The sequence below is a fragment of the Heloderma suspectum genome, chromosome 4, assembly GCF_057233095.1.
Source record: "Heloderma suspectum isolate Gila_16-S chromosome 4, 16-S_ref, whole genome shotgun sequence".
In the NCBI taxonomy this organism is placed as follows: Eukaryota; Metazoa; Chordata; class Lepidosauria; order Squamata; family Helodermatidae; genus Heloderma; species Heloderma suspectum.
In genome coordinates this window covers 78870761-78890493 of record NC_139461.1, presented here as the reverse complement: position 1 = coordinate 78890493, position 19733 = coordinate 78870761, and the positions used below count along the sequence as shown (strand labels likewise).

Below are 19733 nucleotides of genomic sequence, written 5' to 3'. Positions count from 1 at the left end.
CCTGCTCTGGCAGGCTTGTTAACTTGTGTTATGGCTGTACATTTAAACAGTGATACAGCAAGAGCTTCCAGTTTTAATAACGGAATATTTATTGAATTTCATAAATAAGGCAAAACTCAAGCTGTGGAATTGCTTATATTTATTCTATCAATTACAAGTAACTTCTGTTCTTAACACCTTTTGGAGGAAAGAGTTAGAAACAGCAGCAGAGAAAGGCAATTTCAACAGAACAAAGTTCTTAAATCCACATGTCTTTGTGGCAAACTTGCAAATGCACAGCACAGGGAGACCTTTTATGCAAGATCTAAACTTTATAGCATGCTCTGGAAAAGGAGAAGTATGTCTAAAGTGCATATAGACGCAATGCCAGATTCTGCAGCAATATCCTTGCTCTAATAGGGCAATGAAGATTGGGTGACATCCAGAGCAGTTCTTAGCAGAATTCTGCTTATGCTAAAGAAAGAAGGTGAGGAGGAGATCTTTGCAATTCCTCCTTCCCCCTGCAGACTTTTGAAAAGTTGCTCTGGAGTACCATGAGAGATGTCATAGGAGGCAAGCAGTAAAGATGACCTCCCTGCCCTTTCTCTCTGGTGGAGAGCCCCCACTGGATCCCGGTGCGCTCTGTAAATGAAAGGAACTCTTCCATTCATGGAATAGCAATCTGGATCCAACCCATTAAAATGTAGCTGTCCCCTCAAATGTCTGCTAAAGCAGTGAGGAGGATACCTCTCTTGTAGTTTCTGTCAGGACAAGAGAGACTTCAAATAAACATGGCATCACAGCTAAGGCACCTGTCAGGGGTGCTGTTGGGTAGTTACAAGATTTGAGATTTCCCTATATGCACATTTAGAAATAATTATTAGGACTCATTTAAATTTCACAGGAGGCAAAATGATTTTTCTATTAATTTGCACCCTAACCCAGATCATCCCAAACCTGTGGGAAAAGGTTTTTTCCCCTCAGCTTAATTGCCACGTAGGGGAAGATTTTGGGTGTTTGTGATGTTGCTGCATGTGGGAAGAGGAGAGTTAACCCTGAAAGCAGCAATTGTCCTCTGCATGGCAATTAATATAAGAAAAAAACCCTTTCATTGTGACTTGTGGACACACAAGGCTCTGAGGTATAGATCTGGGGCCTGGGAAAATAGATTCAGGGCTAGTGCCCCATGGGCCCAGGTCTAGTAATGCCCCTGCTGTGTGTTATGTACATGCTCCACCACAAACAGGTGAACTCACTCACAACAGGGGTCAGCCTACCTTCATGAAGAGCTAACGCACAACGGTGAACCCCCCACCCACCCCAGGCCTGTTTGTGGGTGCGCTACCTCCACATCAGCGGATCGACCCACATCGCAAACGTCCTGTACATGAGCAAACAGGCATGCATGTGACACTGAGCCAAGCATGCTACCCACGACCGCTGTGTCCCATCTGTTTTGTCCCTAACAAGCGACTGAACTGGTTGGGCTGGACTCATGATATTGTTCAGTCAAAAGCTTAGCAGCTGTTTCCATAGCAAGAGGGGGCGGGGGGGGGGATACGATTTGAGTCATACAAGAGAGCAATGGGCAACTCAAGGAGGCCGCCAAGTTCCCCACAGAAAGAAAAATGTGCAAGATCACGCCCAAACCACGGTTTCCCCCGCAGTCCTTTAATCACAGCCGAGAGCCGGGCAACAGCGGCTGTTCCGCAACGGGAGACTGCGGCCCCCTTTTCAGGCGACGAGGCTGGGCGACCGTCTGTCAATTGCCCTGCATGGCGGCGGCGGCGGCGGCAACGGTAGGCAGCCGCTGGGCACGGAGAGCGCGACTAATACCAGTTGGTGCAGGAGATGAGGTAGCGCACGTCATCCAGCAGGTCTAGAAGCCAGGACTGGGGCACCGCGGGCAGCGCCAGCCCTGGCTCTGGATCGGGAGGGGGCGAAGGCGGCGGCAGCGGAGTTGGGCTGCAATCGGCACCTGCTTCGGCGGGCACCTCCGGCACCGGCGCGGCGACAGCTTCGTCCTCCTGGCCCTGCCCCGGCGATGGGCTGCTGGCGTCGCTCATGCTTCCTTGGCGACGGGGCCGCCCTTCTCCCTCTGCGTAGGCGCGCTCGCCAAGCCGCTGACAAACCGCGTCCCCACCGCCGGCTTCCAGGAGCGCGCTGTCATCCAAACGCGGAAGCTCTCCAAGCGGCCCCGATCACGCCGTTCCTTCCCAAGCCAAGCGCAGCATGCGCTCGCCCGCCTTCTTACTTACGCTCGCCGCCGCTGGGGGCCTAGAACTGGGTGCCTCGGCAGAGCCCGAGCTACGGCTCCTTGCTGGGCCGCCGCCGCCGCCGCCTCCTGCCCTCTCGGAAAGCGCGGGCCGCACTGCTGCGATGAGCCGTGACGCGGCCTCCTCAAGTACGGCCGGCGGCTTGTGATACCCTCTTTGTGATGCGAGGAGGGGCTGTGCGGCAACGGCGCCCGGGTCACGAAAGCAAAGCGAGAAGTGGGAGCCAGTGACGCCGCTAGGCAGGTCTAGCCCCTGGATGTAGGCGCAATTCTATGGAGATCTAGACAGGAAAATATCCATGCGGGCTGGGGAATGCTGGGAATTGTAGGACTTTTTCTGTCTAAAACCTGCATAGGATGGCGCCTCTAATGGTCTTTTGGGGAGGCGGGGCTTGAGATGGTCCTGCGTATTGCTTAAGTTGTGGAGCACATGCTTACATTTCTCTCCCCCGCCCCACCTTCGGCTGCGGTGCCTTGCTTTCAAACTGCTTCTACATTCACGATATACTACAACAACGAAATTGTTTGCTAACCCTGATTAAATAAATAAATAATACTCTGAGCATGTACAGTTTTACATATTAAGGGCGCAATCCTATGCACGTGTAGACAGAAAAAAGTCCTACAACACCCAGCATTCCCCAGCCAGCACGTTTAGACAGATTTTTTTTTCTGTCTAAACGTGCACAGGAGTGTGCGTTAAGCTCACTTAAATCATAGTACCATTATGACTACAGGAATAAAATGAAGATCGCTTTTGCACTAGGTTTTCAAACGCTCCACACCAAGCCGCGCAACCGCTTGGTCGAATTATTTTCGCATTCTTCGTGTCATCCATATTCTGTTCGTTCCTCGATATTACAAAGATTCTGCACCTTTTACCAGGGCAAAAAGATATTCTTTCCTATCGTTCGTGATTTGGGGCAATAAAATGAAATCAAAATAAGGCAGGTTGCCATCGTGGAAAGGGAGCTAAGCAGATAAAAGAAAAATTTACAGCGGAGGCATGAGCGGCTGCTCAGTCTACCACGCGCAGCTGCCGACTGTGATGAATAAATATAATCATCCATATGGCGCCACATTCCAAATGAAATCTGTTTCCCATCTCAAGGTGGGCCGCCACGACCCGGTACGCAGTCTTTGGCATGACGCCCGTCTTGCCAAGAAAAACAACAACAGTCGTTGCACTGATCTGAAAGAGGAGCTGGGTTTAAAGCCAATCGCGGGGGGGGCGCGGGGGGGGGCAGGCAAGCCTGTACTCAGATGTGTAAATCCCACTGACTTAAATGGGATTGGGGCGCCTGAGGCGCTGGGCTGCATATTTTTAGGGCGATGTATTTTATGGCATTTAGGAACTCGGTACCATAATGAAGGGAAAGAAAGGAGTACAAGGGGTGGACAGAGTCTGTAACTAAGTCAATGCGGGGCGGGCGGCTGTTACAAGAAGCAGCCAATGCTGGCTCCGCTCTAGGAAGGGGGTGAGGGGACGATAGGAGGCTTGTGGGGGGGGGGGATTCGAAAGGAAGTGGCCGTGACGTACAGGGGGAAGTCCGCTTCGGAGCCCAATAGGCAGCTGGCGCCGGCGGTCAAGGGGCGGGAAGAGCCGAGCCGAAGCCGGAAGAAGTTTTATTCCGTCGGGAGCCGCTTGTGCCCCCTTGCTCTGTCGCTGCTGCCCCCCCTTCTGGCGTCGGGTTCCACCTCTCTGCCCCGCTCTCTGCCCACGCCTCACATGGATCCGGTAGGAATGGCTGCTGTTGTGCCCGCTGCTGAGGCGAACCCGGGCGCAGCTTGGCCGCAAAGCAAGGTGAGGCAGGAAGGGCTCGGGCGAGAGGGATTGCGTAGGCCTGGTCTGAAGATACCCTAGAGCAGCCTTCCCCGAGGCTGGTGGCCTCCCAAGGTTCCGGATACAACTCCCAGCATTCCTGACCAGTGGCTCTGCTGACTGGGGCAGATGGGAGTTGAAGTCCGACATATCTGGAGGGCGCCAGCTTGGGAAGGCTGCCCTAGAAGGGAGTGGCAGAGTCCTGCGGTGGTGGAATGGGCGGCACCACTTTAGATGGTACGCGGGGGTGGGGAATCACGTCGTTAAAAGCATTCCAGTCTAAACAAAAAAAACTGGTAGAGGGAGGGCACGTTTGTATATATATAATTTGGAGGGAATTACGTGGGCGACTATTCAAAAATTCCCCAGAATTTCCCAGTCTCCCGCAGACTGAATTGGCACAGTCCATTGCGCTGTATAGTTCTGCTTCCTGACTTTACTTCTGCCCATGTAAATCAGGCTTCAAACTCGGACAGTCGGGGAATATTGGCTTTGAGCCTCAGGGGCTGGAAGTGCAGATTTTATAGGCTGAAATGACTGGGGTGTTGGCCCTCTTTATTTCCACCATCTGTCTTCAGGGTTGCCATCTATTTTTCTGATAGAGTTCTCTACTTCTTTATCAGCTGTTTTGATAGGCAGAAATTCAATAGATACAGGTTATCCTGGTATAGGGGCCGCGGTGGCTTAGTGGTTAAGACGCTGAACTGCAGACCGGAAGGTCGGCAGGACAGCAGTTCGAGACCCGAGTGCTGCGTGATGGAATGAGCTCCCGTCTTCAGTCCCAGCTTCTGCCAACCTAGCAGTTCAAAAGCAAGAAATTGCAAGTAGATAAATAGGCACCGCTTTGGCGGGAAAGGTAACAGCGTTCCGTGCACCTCGGTGTTCAGTCATGCCGGCCACATGACCACGGAAGCGTCTTCGGACAGCGCTGGCTCTTTGGCTTAGAAATGGAGATGAGCACCACACCGTAGAGTCGGACACGACTGGTTGGGAACACCTTTACCTTTTTTTTTATCCTGGTATAGGGATGTAATGGCAGGTAAAGCTCTCCTTTCGCACAGCTCACCTTGAGCTCTCTGGAGGAAAGATAATAATATTTTCCTTGCAGCATTTAGTATCCCTCTCAACACCAAAGCATGGGTGTGGGGAATGTTCCCACCTTTCAGTCATCTGTTTGTAAAGAAAGGAATGGTTAACATGTTAAACTTTATCCCATTTTAACCATTGTTTATTTAAAATAATTTAAAATAGTTTAAATATACATTATTATTTGTTTAACAGTTAAGGGGATAATAATGTATATTTAAACTATTTTAAATCTACACCCAAATAGGCCTCCCCGTTTGTCACTTGTCTGATAAGAGGCTGCACCTGGAGATGGCTTTAGGCAGAGAACCCAAAAGCTTATTTGCAATGCAAGTGCTCTTTAAAACCTGGCATTCATGGAAATATTCCATTAATGATGCCATAACTTATAAATGGGTTTTATGGGTGTGCTACTGTTAAGATCTGCAGGGATAGTTTATCCTTAACTTAAAAAAATATTTTAGAAATTCCTTATAATAAAAAGTTACAAAGTGTTACGTATTTCTGCTGACCTATTCTATAATGTGAGCCATCAATAGTTAGAGCAGATAAGATGAAATCCAATTCATAATAGCTGGCTTGGATAGCAAGCTTTAGAATTTGCCAACATTTATTTATGAAAGAAGAGTTCTGTGCAACTAACACCTGTGTTCCCCTATCAATAAAGTTACCTCAGTAAAAAGTATAATTTGTTTTCTATCTTGCTTGGACCTTAGTTCAATATGGGCAGCAGTCCTATAGCCATTAAGATCAAATAAAGACACTTTATGTAGACTCTTTGGATTTTTATCAGCAGTATTTTGTGGCTGGCTATCTACACATGAGGTGATTGTCTCAGTTGATACTGGTTGATGATAAAAATACATGGGGATAACATGTTTTTGTGTCCTTGGGTTTGCATTTGTATCCTGGTTTGAGTCATAACTGGCTTTAACACAATTGGAGGAAGTGATGCTTCTGATTCAGAAATTGAATTGATCATATAGGTAGATATTTATACAACACATGTATGTTTAAAATACAAATATATTTCTATATAGACATTATGAAGGAGGAAGGACACTGTCCAGTTTTTTAAACAGCACAGAACAAAGAGCATAGATCACTACTGCTACTTCACCAGACATGATTCATTTTATTTGTGTATTTCAGTCATAAAGTCATGTCTGATCTCATAGTTTCATGACAGAACCACCTCACTGTGTTTCTTCATTTGCCATTGGCCATCTTTAGTACCATTCTTGGCCTTTGTAAAGGAAAATGCAATTCAGAAAATTCTGAATCTGAACCCAGTGTTTCTGTAACTTGAAGGGACTGCTGCTTTTCTGTCTGAAAAAAATGCTTTTGACATCTGGAGCAGTTCTAAAAGAATGGCTCTGTACATTTGTTGTGGCAAAAGGATAAAATGTTCTATGCACTTAGTGGCATGAGCTTTGGCAGGCAAGAGTCTATTTCATCAGGTGCATGAAGTAGTTTAGGGTGCAATCCTATCGGGATAGGCGGCCACCTCCGAACTTGGAGGCAACCACCTATCCAATGCAGGGCAAGAGAAGCGTGGAGGAGATTGTCCCCTCTGTGCTTCAGCTGCCTTGCATTTATGGCTGTCTAGCCGTGGGACCTTGGAGTGTGGGAAGCGGCAGCCGGAAGACATGTAGGAAGTGTTGTACTGGCATTTCCGACTTCTCCACCCCCAGGAATGCCCATTTTTTGCCACTCCGCGCTCCTCTTCTGAGTGCAGTGCACGAGGCTGTTCCGCGCTGCCTACAAGGTAGTGCGGGAGGGGGTGGAGGTTGGTTCTCAGGGAACCGACCTTGGAGCGCGGTCTCCAAGGTTGGTTCTTGGAAACCGACCTATCCTGTGGCCGTCTAGCTGCTGACTAGCAGCCATAGGATTGTGCCCTTAATTAATTTGGATATTTATAAACTGCCCTTCATCAAAATAAATCGGGGTGTTGAACAATAACTATATAATAAAAAGAATAAGGTGGTGGTGGTGGTATTATATTTGTACATATATTATTGTGAATGCCATACATTTTTGTAGCTAGTCAATGGTGAATGTTAGTAATGTTAACAGTCAATCTAAACTAGCAGAAACTAAAACAAGACATCCTGATTCATAAAGTTATGAACACAGATGAAGGGACAGAGCTTTAAGTTAATTCTAGGGCTTGTCTGTCAAGGAAAGATTTCCTAAACCCTAAATTGAGCTACATTAGATATGAAAGTTCATGAGTGATACTCTAACTGAGTAAGAGTATAAATTAATTTGGAATGTCCTCTGCTGTAAGTTTCCCCTTTCTTTGCAGTATGTGAACCCCTACTTTGTGTGTGAATTGCTGTGGGCATTTTTATGGAAAGATGGGATATAAATGTGACCAATAAATACTTTAGGAAAATGGAGAGCTATTGGGATGAGATCTAGTTATTCAGGGAGAGCTTCCATTCAATCTGATTTTTGAACACGTTTTGTATAAGCTTGTATCGGGCATAATCTCCATCTTAAATCAATATAGCAAGGGTCAGCTATTTGTTCTTTAGAAATCCACACTGAAGTAATATTACGGACTTGAGGGGCAACATAAGCAATTTTTTTCTATAAAAGCTCTAATTGCTTCTCTGTACCTGTACAAAGAAATTGTATGTAGGGAAAAGTCATCTGACTTATCCTACACAAAATATCTATTTGCTATTGCAGTGCCCATGGGGAATGCCTAAAAATACTACAATATCATGTTCCTTTGCTGATGTCATGAGTGAACAACTAGCTAAAGAGCTGCAGTTGGAAGAAGAAAGTTCTGCCTTTCCAGAAGTGGTTTCGTAAGTTGAATACCCTTACATTTAAATCCTTGATTACAGACTTAACTGGTAGGATATCTTATTTCCTATCACTGCCATTCTGTGCGTCCTTACTTGGAAATAAGTCCATTTTGAATCAGTGGAACTTCTGAATAAACATGCATAAAGTCAGGTGGTGGGTGTAATTTCTGGAGACTGGTGTAACCGCAGCTTATAGTTAGTACGGGGGCATAACAGAGCCTTTTTACCAGTTGAGGCCAGCTGCTATCCTACCTACCGCCACTGGTGCTGTTGTCTCCTCCTCTGGTTAGGGAGATGGTAAAGTTAGTGCCCAGTGAAATGATTCCCTCACTTTGTGCGAGGTGCCTGACAAAACAAATGCCTGGATTGCTTCCTTGCTTAGAGGGAGCTCTGTTCACAATGAACGGAATGGAATCACAGCCACCTTCTCACTGTTGTATGAAATCCTTTATTACAGGGGGGCACCCTCCAGATGTTTGGTCTACAAATCCCATGCTTTGATTTTGTCTTAACATATCCTTGTGTCCTTTTAAATAATTTTCTTAACAGAAATGCCAAGGCTGAATTGGTGTTTTATTGTCAAACTTCACGTAGTGTTATTCTTGTTTATTACATCCAGGGCTGTTGAAAGTCCATTTATTAGTGGGGAGAACACTGATACTTCCAGTGACCTGATGCTGGCACAGATGCTACAAATGGAATTCGACAGAGAGTATGATGCACAACTTCGGCGTGAAGAGAAAAAGTTCAATGGGGATAGCAAAGGTTACTATGATTGGTCATGATTGCTTTGTTAGGATAAATTCACTTGTTTCTCAATTGCCCTTCTATCACAGAAGAGTGAGTTGGTGGGAGATACCTGTTAAATCACATACTTCTTCATGTTTTTGTTTCTCAAGTGTCTATATCTTTTGAGAACTACCGCAAGGTGCATCCATTTGAAGACAGTGACAGCTCTGAAGATGAGGTCGATTGGCAGGATACTCGTCATGATCCATATAGAGCAGGTAGCATTTGAATTAAAAACTTATGAAATATATCATTATAAGCAAAGTTTTTCAGACTGTAGGATCCTTAAATAAAATTTGTGAGGTCAGGGGCATCTGCCTGACAGCTTAATGAAGATCAAGCTGAAGCATGTATTATACTGTCATCTGTAATAGTATAAAGATTATTTACATCATGGTGACCTAAGCAAAAGGCAAGTTCCTGTCTCGTGGAGCTTGAAGTCTACATTTAGACTAGGTTGCAGGGAGGAGAGGTACAGGTAACAGGACGAATGAGAGCAAATGCAATTATGCATAGTCAGGCTTTGTTTTCGTTGGCTATGAAGACTACAGCACTAAGTCACATACTTTGCAGGAGAGGCAGGTTAAGAACCATGGTTTGAAAGTGTGTGTAATATAGATGTTTATTAAATATGAAGCATTTAGTAAGATATGGTAACAGAAATATGTTTCTTCACCAAGGTGGCCCCCTTATGCATTATAAAGCTGTGTCAGACTTTGTTCAAGGTTAACCAAGAGCCCATTAGTTAGACGGCTCCGTAATATTTGGTAAATTATAGTGTCTATATGTTTCATGTCCCAAAATGTTTTCTGGGACATGGCTTAACAAATATTAATATGCAGTTACTAGCCGTGGAGGTGTATTCTGAGTGTGATACTCTATTTATTCATAGCTAAACCCACTACTACTCCAAAAAAGGGCTTTATAGGAAAAGGAAAAGATATTACTACCAAACATGATGAAGTTGTGTGTGGAAGAAAGAACACTGCACGGATGGAAAACGTAAGTTCCATACCAGACTTTTTATAGATGTTTCAAGACTGGTCCATAACTGCATGCAACCATTGTAAAGGGAATGCTTAAACAGGTGTTGGCCCCTCTTATACTCTGTGTTGACTTTCCATGCTAATCCAGTAATCAGTGCAAATGTTATACTAGTGTCTATACTGACATTTAAACTTGCTTTCTGCATCTGATTTAAAATCTGTGGCTTGGATCCAAACCTGGTCATATTCAGAGTACATTAATTGAAATCAGTGGGACTTAAGGTAGTTATGACTAATTTAATCCTGTTAATTTCAGTGGGTCTGCTCTGAATGACTAAGTCTGGATCCAACCTATTGTCTCTTTAACTTTTGAAGTATGGGACAGAGATGTAAAGCAGCAGGGAGAATGGTATCCTATCACCTGGAAGATGTCCACTAACACATTTTGTTTGAGGCTTTTGAAGAGGAAATTGGCACAATTCTATAATATAGCTGCCACCCCTTCCCCTGTATTATTGTCATCTGCAAGAGAGTCAGTATGGTTTGGTGGATAAAGCATTGAACCTGAGCTAGGGAGATGTGGGTTCAAATCCCTGTTTGGTCTTGAAGCTCCAGAATAGCCTTGAATAAGCCATTATCTATGAACATAATTTTGCTCTCTAGGTTGTTGCCTGCTGTCCTGGGCTCCTTGCAGGAAGGGCATTATGCAAATATATGGTTGAATCTAGACTTGGTCATCCTTACAGCAGTCACATTGAAATCAATGGGACTTAAGTTAGTCATAACAGAAGTAAGCATAGCACTGTTGGTGTGGGATCTCCCCTAACAGCAGGTTGTTCATACACACTGACTACTTGTGATGAAAACATGTTGTTCATTCAATTTCATCTGTGTTTGTAGTTTGCACCTGAATTTCAGGTTGGTGATGGAATTGGTATGGACCTAAAATTGTCCAATCACGTCTTCAATGCCTTAAAGCAGCATGCATATTCTGAGGAACGTCGAAGTGCCAGGCTCCATGAGAAGAAGGAACATTCTACTGCTGTACGTGTTGGTGAAAAGTAAAATTGCGTAGTTTTGTAGGGCCATGGTATTTAACACAAATTGAATGTTCTCCTGATACCTCAGTACTGATTGCAGAACCTGTTTCTGGAAATGTAGTCGTAAAACCTTGCCTAACAGTGCAAGAAACAGTTCCTCCTTAGCAACTAGTTTACCAGACTTGTTGCTCAAGCTCCTTTTTGACTCCAGTATAGTAAATAATTTTATGGTCTACTAATTTTTTTGTTCGTGCTTATTGTTGCCTTGAGTATTGGCCAAGGTAGAATGCCACATCAAAACTAAATGTTTACAGAATTAAGGAACAATATTATTCAAAACAGAATATTCTAGGATTTCAGTTAGGCACTTTTTAACTAAATTGGGTGCAGCAGTTGATCCTTTTCAGCAGCCAATATTAGGAAAGCTGGAAATAATATCTATGTTATAAAACCTACAGCATTTTGTTGCTGCTGTGCAGTTTGTTATGTTGATCTTATTTTCTGCTGCTAGTTTTATGTTATACTTGATGTTACGGTTTTATTTTAGAAAAATAAATACTGTAAGCGACTTGTTGAACAGCTTATAAATATTGTAAATAAATAAATTTGGTCTTCAGCTGACACATGACAGCTCTTTTCCTCTATATTGGTCTCCATCCCTGTTCTAGATTTGCTTTTTTGTAAAAGTGATGATAAACTATTTTTGAGAGTTGTGACAGCTAACCTAGGTTATCTTAACCACTATGATAGTGTCAGACTGAAATAGTTAGTTAAGAAAATCTTGCCAAGGATTCTCTCAAATCACAAGGCACCTGATCAAACTGGATTTAGTTCATGGTGCATTTGTAGATTAATCAAAGGAATATCTTGTCATCTGAACTAAACTGGCAAGCATAAACTAACTGAATATCTAAATATTAAGAAATACTGGGGGGGGGGGTGTTTACCATAGTAACAGACTCTTATCTTTCTCACTCTTCTTGTGCAGGAGAAAGCAGTAGATCCCAAAACACGTTTACTTTTGTATAAGATGGTCAATTCTGGGATGCTGGAGACCATCACTGGATGCATAAGTACGGGGAAAGAGTCTGTGGTGTTTCATGCATATGGAGGAAGGTATATTTTTATATACTTATGATACTTACATTATGTGAACATGGGAGCCACTCTAGAGCAACATAGTATTTGGAATTATAAATAATTGCAAAGGAAGTGTCTATCATCTCCCTTACTCTACTCCCCCTTAAATAAATATTGTTACAGATTTATAAATTAACATAAAGCCATTATTTAACTCTAGCGATGTAAAATGTACCATGTATGAAAGTACCATATAACTAAAGTTCAAAGAGCCAAATGTTTCATTATAATTAAATATTATAATATAATTAAATATTATGCAAATACTTTCTCGTCTTTGCTTTATCAATCCTTTCTCCTGTCTTACTCACTGAAATGGTTTCTTTACACTCTATTTGTATGCACATATCTAAAATGTGTTTGTTTTGTTTTTCCTAAAGTTTGGGTGAGGATGCCAAATCTGTACCTTCAGAATGTGCCATAAAAGTATTTAAAACAACTCTTAATGAATTTAAGAATCGTGATAAGTATATCAAGGATGACTATAGGTTTAAAGACCGTTTCAGTAAACTGAATCCACGAAAGATCATCCGTATGTGGGCTGAAAAAGAAATGCACAATTTAACAAGGTATGGAAATGTAGATATTGATATGAATATGCTGTAGCATCTTTTCAAGGGCAGGTGCTTGTGAATCTTTATAAAATCCCACTTTAGTGTTTGACTGTTTATCGTGTTCAATCATGTTGCTTTGAATATGTAAAGTTTTGTATTGATATGATTACTCTTTCCTGAATCTGTATGCTGCGAAACAAAAGGCAACTGTTATTTTTCTTTTAATACTTGTTTTGATGATTAATTCTTACACTTGAATTCAAGACTGGGGCTATGCAACTCACACATCACTAACTGATCACAACCCATTAACTAATAGGTTTCAAGCTGTTGTTTTTTGAAATGTTATATGCCTTTATAAAGGGCCAGTGAGGGAGCAATCCTATGCCCCCTATAGAACGTCTGAGGGGCCATAGGATACCTCGGATTCTTGGATCAGAGGGGGCAATCCACAATCTGCCCCCCCTCCCCCTTGTAGCTGGTGTGGAAAGAACCATGCCAGCTGACTCTCTGAGGTCAGGAACACAACCTTGGAAAGGGGGAAAAGTTGTTGTTTCAGTGGGAGAGGAGGAGACTGGGGAGGCCAAGATACGTGCTATCCTGAGGCCCCTTCTTCCTCCTTCCCTTCCAAAATGCTTTTGCTTGATAGGCAGGAAAACCCATTTAGTGAAAAAGCAAGGTGTGAGGACAGGGAGGCAAAATTCTCTGCCACTCCTCCTGCCCTGCGTAGGATGAGCGTAAGCCTCCAGGTTTGGGGGCTTGTGATCATTGTAATAGGATTGCGCCCTTACTGTGTTTATTGCTTGAGTCAAATCAAACAGACTTTGCAGAGAATTTTTAACATGTTGGAAATTCTTGAACACTGTAATGCTTTTTTCCTCTTCGTCTTAGAATGCAGAAAGCAGGCATTCCTTGTCCACAAGTGGTTACCCTTAAAAAACATGTGTTAGTCATGTCCTTCATTGGTCAGGATCAAGTCCCAGCTCCTAAACTAAAAGAAGTAAAACTCAATAGTGAAGATATGAAAACGGCGTACTATCAAGTCCTTCATGTAAGAGCAGAGTTTTTATCTTGTCTCAGAACTATTGGCAAGAGTTCATTTTGAGAACATTTAACTGATGAATAAGAAATGCGAGTGCAGAATCTGCTCTTAAATATACCAAATGCATCACTGCCAGCAAGAAAAAAAAATCACAACTATACTGGAGACAAATGTTAGTGGAAGTTGCTAGAACAAAAAATAAAATATAAAAGCTATGGTCAAGGAGCCATTAAACACTGAAGGCACAGGTTCTGTGGAACCAGTATTTCTCTCCTTGGAACTATATTTCTTACAGTTCTACAATACTTGGATTATAATTAGCACTCCTTATGATTACAGACTTTCTTAGTGTAGTAAAGCAGGGGTATAGTGTAGAAGCAGGAGAGGCTAGGGAGTTGTTTCAACATGCCTATCAGTCATACACAGTTGCACTAGCTGGCAATTAAGATAACTAGAGTGAACATTCCAAACACTGTATCTTTACTTTAATTCAGTGATATGCTGTTTCTAAAAAATAAGCTAACATTCTTTCATACTGCCATTTTGGTTAAGAATTTTCTGTATTTAGCATTTACTCATCCAGTGTTAATTTTTAATAACTCTTTTGTTGTATAGAGAATACTCGAGATAATAACTTACTGCTTTCTTCTAGATGATGCAACAGTTGTATAAAGAGTGCAGTTTAGTTCATGCTGACCTGAGCGAGTACAATATGCTGTGGCATGGGGGACAGGTGAGCAAATATGAGCAAAGGAAGAAAATAACTGTCTTAACATGGTCCCATGCTCATATATCTAAAAATAGTCAACTTGTATTTACTCCAGGTCTGGTTAATTGATGTGAGTCAGTCTGTGGAGCCAACTCATCCTCATGGACTTGAGTTCTTGTTCAGAGATTGCAGGAATGTTTCACAGGTAAGAAGTCTGACAATCTTGCTGTTCTGTAATTAGATCTGTAGTATTGCATAATTGCACCATAACTTGCATATGAATCCCCCCCCCAATATTCAATTATCAGTTGTTTCAGAGAGTTGTCTATATCTTATCAATATCAGTTCTAGTTAAATGTGGGAAGATGTAGAATTGCAATCAAGAGCACTGAGGGAAAAGTTAAACAGTGACTGTCAAATTATAACTGGATTTCTTGACAGTTCTTCTGTTAGGGGCATTGGACAAAGACACTGGCTGAGATCCAACATCACATGAGCAGACTTGCACAGTGGAACTTGCCCTTCCCCCCACCCCATTTCAGCTCCAGAAGGTCCTCCAAACCTCCAGAACAGATTGGAGGCGGGGGGCAGATAGGGACTGCAGTGGGGAGGTGGAATCTGTTCCATTGGCAGATGCTGTCAGCGGATGGACACAATTGGATAAACCTGTTGTGACCCTTTGTTGCTTGCAGTAAGTAGTTCATGGAAAACCCAGGTACCTTTATAATACTTTGAATCAAGAACCTGACCTTGGCCTAGCAATTCCCCCCCCCCCCATTAAAAGCAAGCCGTAGGCAAGGGAGGCAACTGTAGGTTAGACGGGAAAGCCTTGTTGCAAGTCCATAATAAATGCTACATCAAATAATTGCTAGACCAACCCCCTCCCCCAAATTATACACTAGATGTGTGTACTTTAATAATGAGCAATAAACATGCTTTGCTTCTATCCGAAGTTCTTCCAGAAGAGTGGTGTATCTGAAGCACTCAATGAACGAGAGCTCTTCAGTGCTGTCTCAGGTTTAAATTTTGCAGCTGACAATGAGGTGGACTTCTTAGCTGAGGTAAGGGGGGTTTGGTGGGGGGAATGGAATGGGGGAAAGGTCTAAAGTTGGTCTTGTTGGCTAGGCCTTACTCCATAAAAGCTCTGTACATGTGCAGGGAGATCCAGATTATGGAGCCAGAGCTTTCTTTGAGATTTTTGGTAATTTTTCCAACAACTGTAGACAAGCCTGTCTCCCTTGGCTTTTGGAACTGCTGTCACAGAATCCTAAGCTTCTCCCTGTACAGGGAAGGAGGGTCTTGGTTACAGCAAGACACAGTGTTAACCTGTCTACTGAAGACTTCCAGTCTTCACAACTGAGATTTATTTTATTTACTTACTTACAATATTTGTATTCTGCTCCATATCTAAAACAGATTTCTAGCATAGTCCTGGGAATAATTTTTTTACTGATTAGGAAACAGGTGCTATTTCAGTCTCTCCCAACTTCATCATTTTCAGGATGCATCCCTAACCTGCTAAATGGGAATGGGGCAGGAGTTGGGCAATGGGAGTGACAAGATGGTAGACCCAACTTAATTTTTGCTGCTACAAGTGAGTTCTTGGGGAAACGATCCCTTGTGGTACCCACACTTACTTTGCTGCATTTTAATGTAGTATTGTGAGTTTGAGATACTGAAGGTAATAAGGCTGTAAAAATAGTATATGGGGTTTGGTGGTCATTGTTGACCAATTATAAGAGAATTGTTTCAAATTGATAAATATCTGCTGAAAATAGAGGCCCATCAAAATTTTATAAACATATGTTAATGAAATATTTGTAACACTTTTAGTAAGTAAAAAAGAGTTTTGGAGTTGTTGTTCAGTCGTTCAGTCGTGTCCGACTCTTCGTGACCCCATGGACCATAGCACGCCAGGCCTTCCTGTCCTGCGCTCTCTCCCAGAGCGTGCTCAAGTCCATATTCATTGCATCAGTGATGCTATCTAGCCATCTCATCCTCTGCCGTCCCCCTCTCCTTTTGCCTTCAGTCTTTCCCAGCATGTTTTGGAGTACACAGACACAATTAACATTTTATTTAAATATTTTGATTAGAATCCAAAGAGCTGCTTTAGGCATGTCTAAGGGTTTGAGTATGTACAGTTTTGGCATTGACTTCTTTCTTTCTTTCTTTTTTGAACAGTGGATCTGTACATCATATCACAATTTTTTTTTTAAAGTTCAGTTTCAATAGTGGTTTGCCATGTAGCATGGAGGGTTGTTGTCTGGAGAAACACAAGGCCAAAAGTTCCCTTGGCCACAAAGGAGATAGTTGTGTGTATTTTTGGGATCCTAAAGAAATATATTTAATTACTGAAGTTGTAGGCATGATATCTGGGGCTTTGTATTACCGTGGATCCATGCTGTTGATTTAACTTGGCCATCAGTTAACCTGCAAGTAGTATTTTCATTGAAAACACCTGCATAGTAACCAGTGTAAAGTTAGGCTGGTATACTTGACTTTCAGCACAAGCAATATTTCCACTAAAATGTAACACTACAAAAATGTTTAACTGAAATCCCAAGTTAATCCCTTGTACTCAAACCATTATGGATACTGCGAATGGATTAACCTGGTAGAGCAGTTCTCCTTCCTTGCTTCTGCCATGGTGTCTTCCCCCTTCCCCCAGTACAAAAGGTAATCAGTTACCTAGGTGAGACCATCTTCCACACAGTATGCTAATTTTGTCTGCCTCTGCAAGAAAAACAACAACATTGAGGATAGTCTATGAGGAATGCAGATAATGTCAAAGAAGCTGGAAGGAAACCTAGCCAATAAAGCTCTAGAATAGGCTTTTTGCGTGTGATATGAATTCTTTGCAGAACGCATTTTTACTTTCTAAACATGGGTTTAATTTGTGATTTGGCATCAACAAAGGGTGAAAACAACCTGATACAAAGTAAAAAATTAGTAGACCGATACGATACCAAGTGAAAGCTGCTAGACAGTTTCTGACTTCTGTCTTCCTATTTTATAGATCGAAGCTCTGGAGAAGATAAACGAAGATCATGTACAGAATCATGGGAAAAAAGTGTCTTTGTTTTCAGATGATGATGGGGGTCCACCAACATTTTGCAACAAATAGCACTTCAAGTTGAACTGAAGTATCTCTTTTGTATCTAAGTTTTAGTGCAGTGATTAAATGTCAGCTGCTAAAGGCAAGAGAAATTGTGGTCAACTCAGAATGCCATAAATGAAACTTCAGGAAGTGTGCATCGGTGCTTTGATTTTTGTTTTTTTGTTTTTTGAAAGGTTCACAAGTTAGTCCACTTGGATTATCTATGTAGCTAGTTCTGTGACAATGGAAAAATATCTTCCTTTTCAATCTGGCAGATTTTTCAGTTGCATTGTAGCTGAGTTAAAGATGTGATTTAAATATTTAAAATTTCTAAAATGATGTGACATTTCAGATTAAACTCTGAAGTACTACATGTAAGTGGGTAAGAGTGATAGATGCTCTTTCCCTTCCTTCCACTACATAGTGATATACCTGATTGGGGGGCAGGTTAACCTTTTGTCCTTAAATATCAGAGTGTATGCTTAAGGCTGAAAATATGCTTCATGCTTCAGAAATATTCAAAATTGAGTTACTATCAAAAATAGCTTTTTACAAAAACTCATTGTAAGAAATTCTTAATATTTGATAAATGAAATTTGTAGCAATTACTAAAACTAGCCTAAAATGTTTTCTACGATTTTTACACACAATTAAAAAAAGTCATAATTGGCCTGGAATTTGACTTGTAATTTTTTAGGCCATAGTTTTCCAAAGAATGGTATCAGTAGGAAAATATTTGGTCTTTTATTTCTTAAAGAACAATACTTAAATGGAAGATAGCTTAATATTATCCTTAGACATAGGTAGCTTTGAAGAAAAAATATGAATAAAGTATAAATTATGTAAAATGACTGAGGAACGTACAACAGGAGGAACATACAGCAGAAGGAGCCGCGTTACAGTTGTATCCCAGGTGCATAAACTTTGGTTGATGGTAGATTTCCATCATTGTAGAAAATATTGTTTTAGGCTTGATTTGGAAATGATCTCTTGTGTTTAAGAGTGTGCATGTGACATAGCCCCCTGTGTAATACAGTGCGATACAATTAACTTTAAAAAAAATCTATAGAACCACATCCCTTTTCTTGATATATATGTTAAGAAATCTAGGGTCATATCATGACAATGAACATGCCTATAGGTCCTATCTGGAAATGACACAGTTCCCAAAATCAGTCTCTCGTATATTCTTCATTCTTGGAGTGTGCTTGTGTGTAAGTAGATTATATCCATTCTGGTAAGGCTAGTATAAAAAGTTAATTCACTGATGCAGATTTAAAGGATGAATGGACTTAGCAGGGTGGTAAAACTGTTGAACAGTCACCTTAACTTGTTGACTTCCTTCTTTTAAATATGCCCATCATGACGTCGTAGTGACAGACAGTTGCTGTTTGATGCTCTCACAGTGGCCTATGAAAGTGCTCGTTTCATGCAGAAATGGGAGGAGAAATAAACACATCACATCTTGTGGCTGTATTTGTGTAGGGTTTTTTTTCTTCAAGTTTCAGTTTTAACTTAAATTCTGCTTCAAAATGAACAATGGCAGCATTTCTACAACCAAAAGAACAGTTGCTACTTTCAGTTGCTAACACAGGGGTCTCTAATCTTTTGGCACATTTAGAAATTGTATAGTGTTGTAGGCGCTCTCACAAAATGACTGCCATGGGGGGGGTTGCCCATTCATAAAGGCATCCTCAGTCACAAAATACTCATTCCCAAGAAGGTAAACTGGTGAACTTGAAAGAAAAGTAATTTGGCCAAGAACCTATGTACAAAGTCAGAGGTGGGGTCTGAGCTCCAAAACATAAAACCACTCTTTTGAATGCAAATAAAGATGGAGCTAGAGGGCAGTACTTTGCAGCATGCCAGTGTCCCAGTTAAAAAAAGAATTTATTTATTACATTTATATCCCACCTTTTTTCCTCCTTAAGGAACCCATGGCAGCGTACATAATCCTACTCCTCTCCATTTTATCCTCACAATAACAACCCTGTGAGGTAAGCTGGGCTGAGAGTCTGTCACTGGCCCAGAGTTACCCAGTGAGCTTCCATGGCTGAGTGGGGACTAGAACCCGGATCTCCCAACTCCTCGTCCAACACTCTAACCACTGCACCACACTGGCTTTAATTAAGAATCTTAAATAAAATGCAGGAGGGGCAGGGAGTCTGACGGGTGTCGGTGGCCACCACATTAGAGATTGCACTACTAACAAATGTGAAAGAAGAAGAAGGCAGCTCCATAGCATGCCATTACCGAAAATGCACACATGGCACTGATTCAATATGCCATCAGTACAGGCAACATAGTATTTTGTCTTTTGTGTCCTGAAGATGTAGAGCCAGAAATGTCAACATGCAGAACATATCTTTTTAAAGCACATGTAAGTGCTAACTCT

General features: G+C 42.1%; 1 protein-coding gene across 1 annotated transcript; it reads left to right on the top strand.

Moving 5' to 3' along the window:
• The first annotated feature begins 3849 nt into the window (after window positions 1-3849).
• RIOK3 (RIO kinase 3) lies at window positions 3850-18858 on the top strand. Its single transcript, XM_084849698.1, has 13 exons — window positions 3850-4058; window positions 7860-7981; window positions 8601-8746; window positions 8881-8988; window positions 9663-9772; window positions 10657-10800; window positions 11785-11912; window positions 12317-12505; window positions 13382-13541; window positions 14185-14265; window positions 14357-14446; window positions 15195-15302; window positions 17258-18858. The coding sequence occupies exons 1-13, from the start codon at window positions 3984-3986 to the stop codon at window positions 17363-17365; spliced, it is 1569 nt and encodes a 522-aa protein (XP_084705824.1). The 5' UTR covers window positions 3850-3983; the 3' UTR covers window positions 17366-18858.
• The last annotated feature ends 875 nt before the right edge of the window (window positions 18859-19733 follow it).

Coding starts and splice junctions, on each gene's coding strand:
- RIOK3 (XM_084849698.1), top strand. CDS start 3,984: ATGGATCCGGTAGGAATGGCTGCTGTTGTGCCCGCTGCTGAGGCGAAC. Junction 10,801..11,784: donor AGAAGGAACATTCTACTGCT/GTACGTGTTGGT, acceptor CTTCTTGTGCAG/GAGAAAGCAGTAGATCCCAA. Junction 11,913..12,316: donor TTTCATGCATATGGAGGAAG/GTATATTTTTAT, acceptor TTTTTCCTAAAG/TTTGGGTGAGGATGCCAAAT.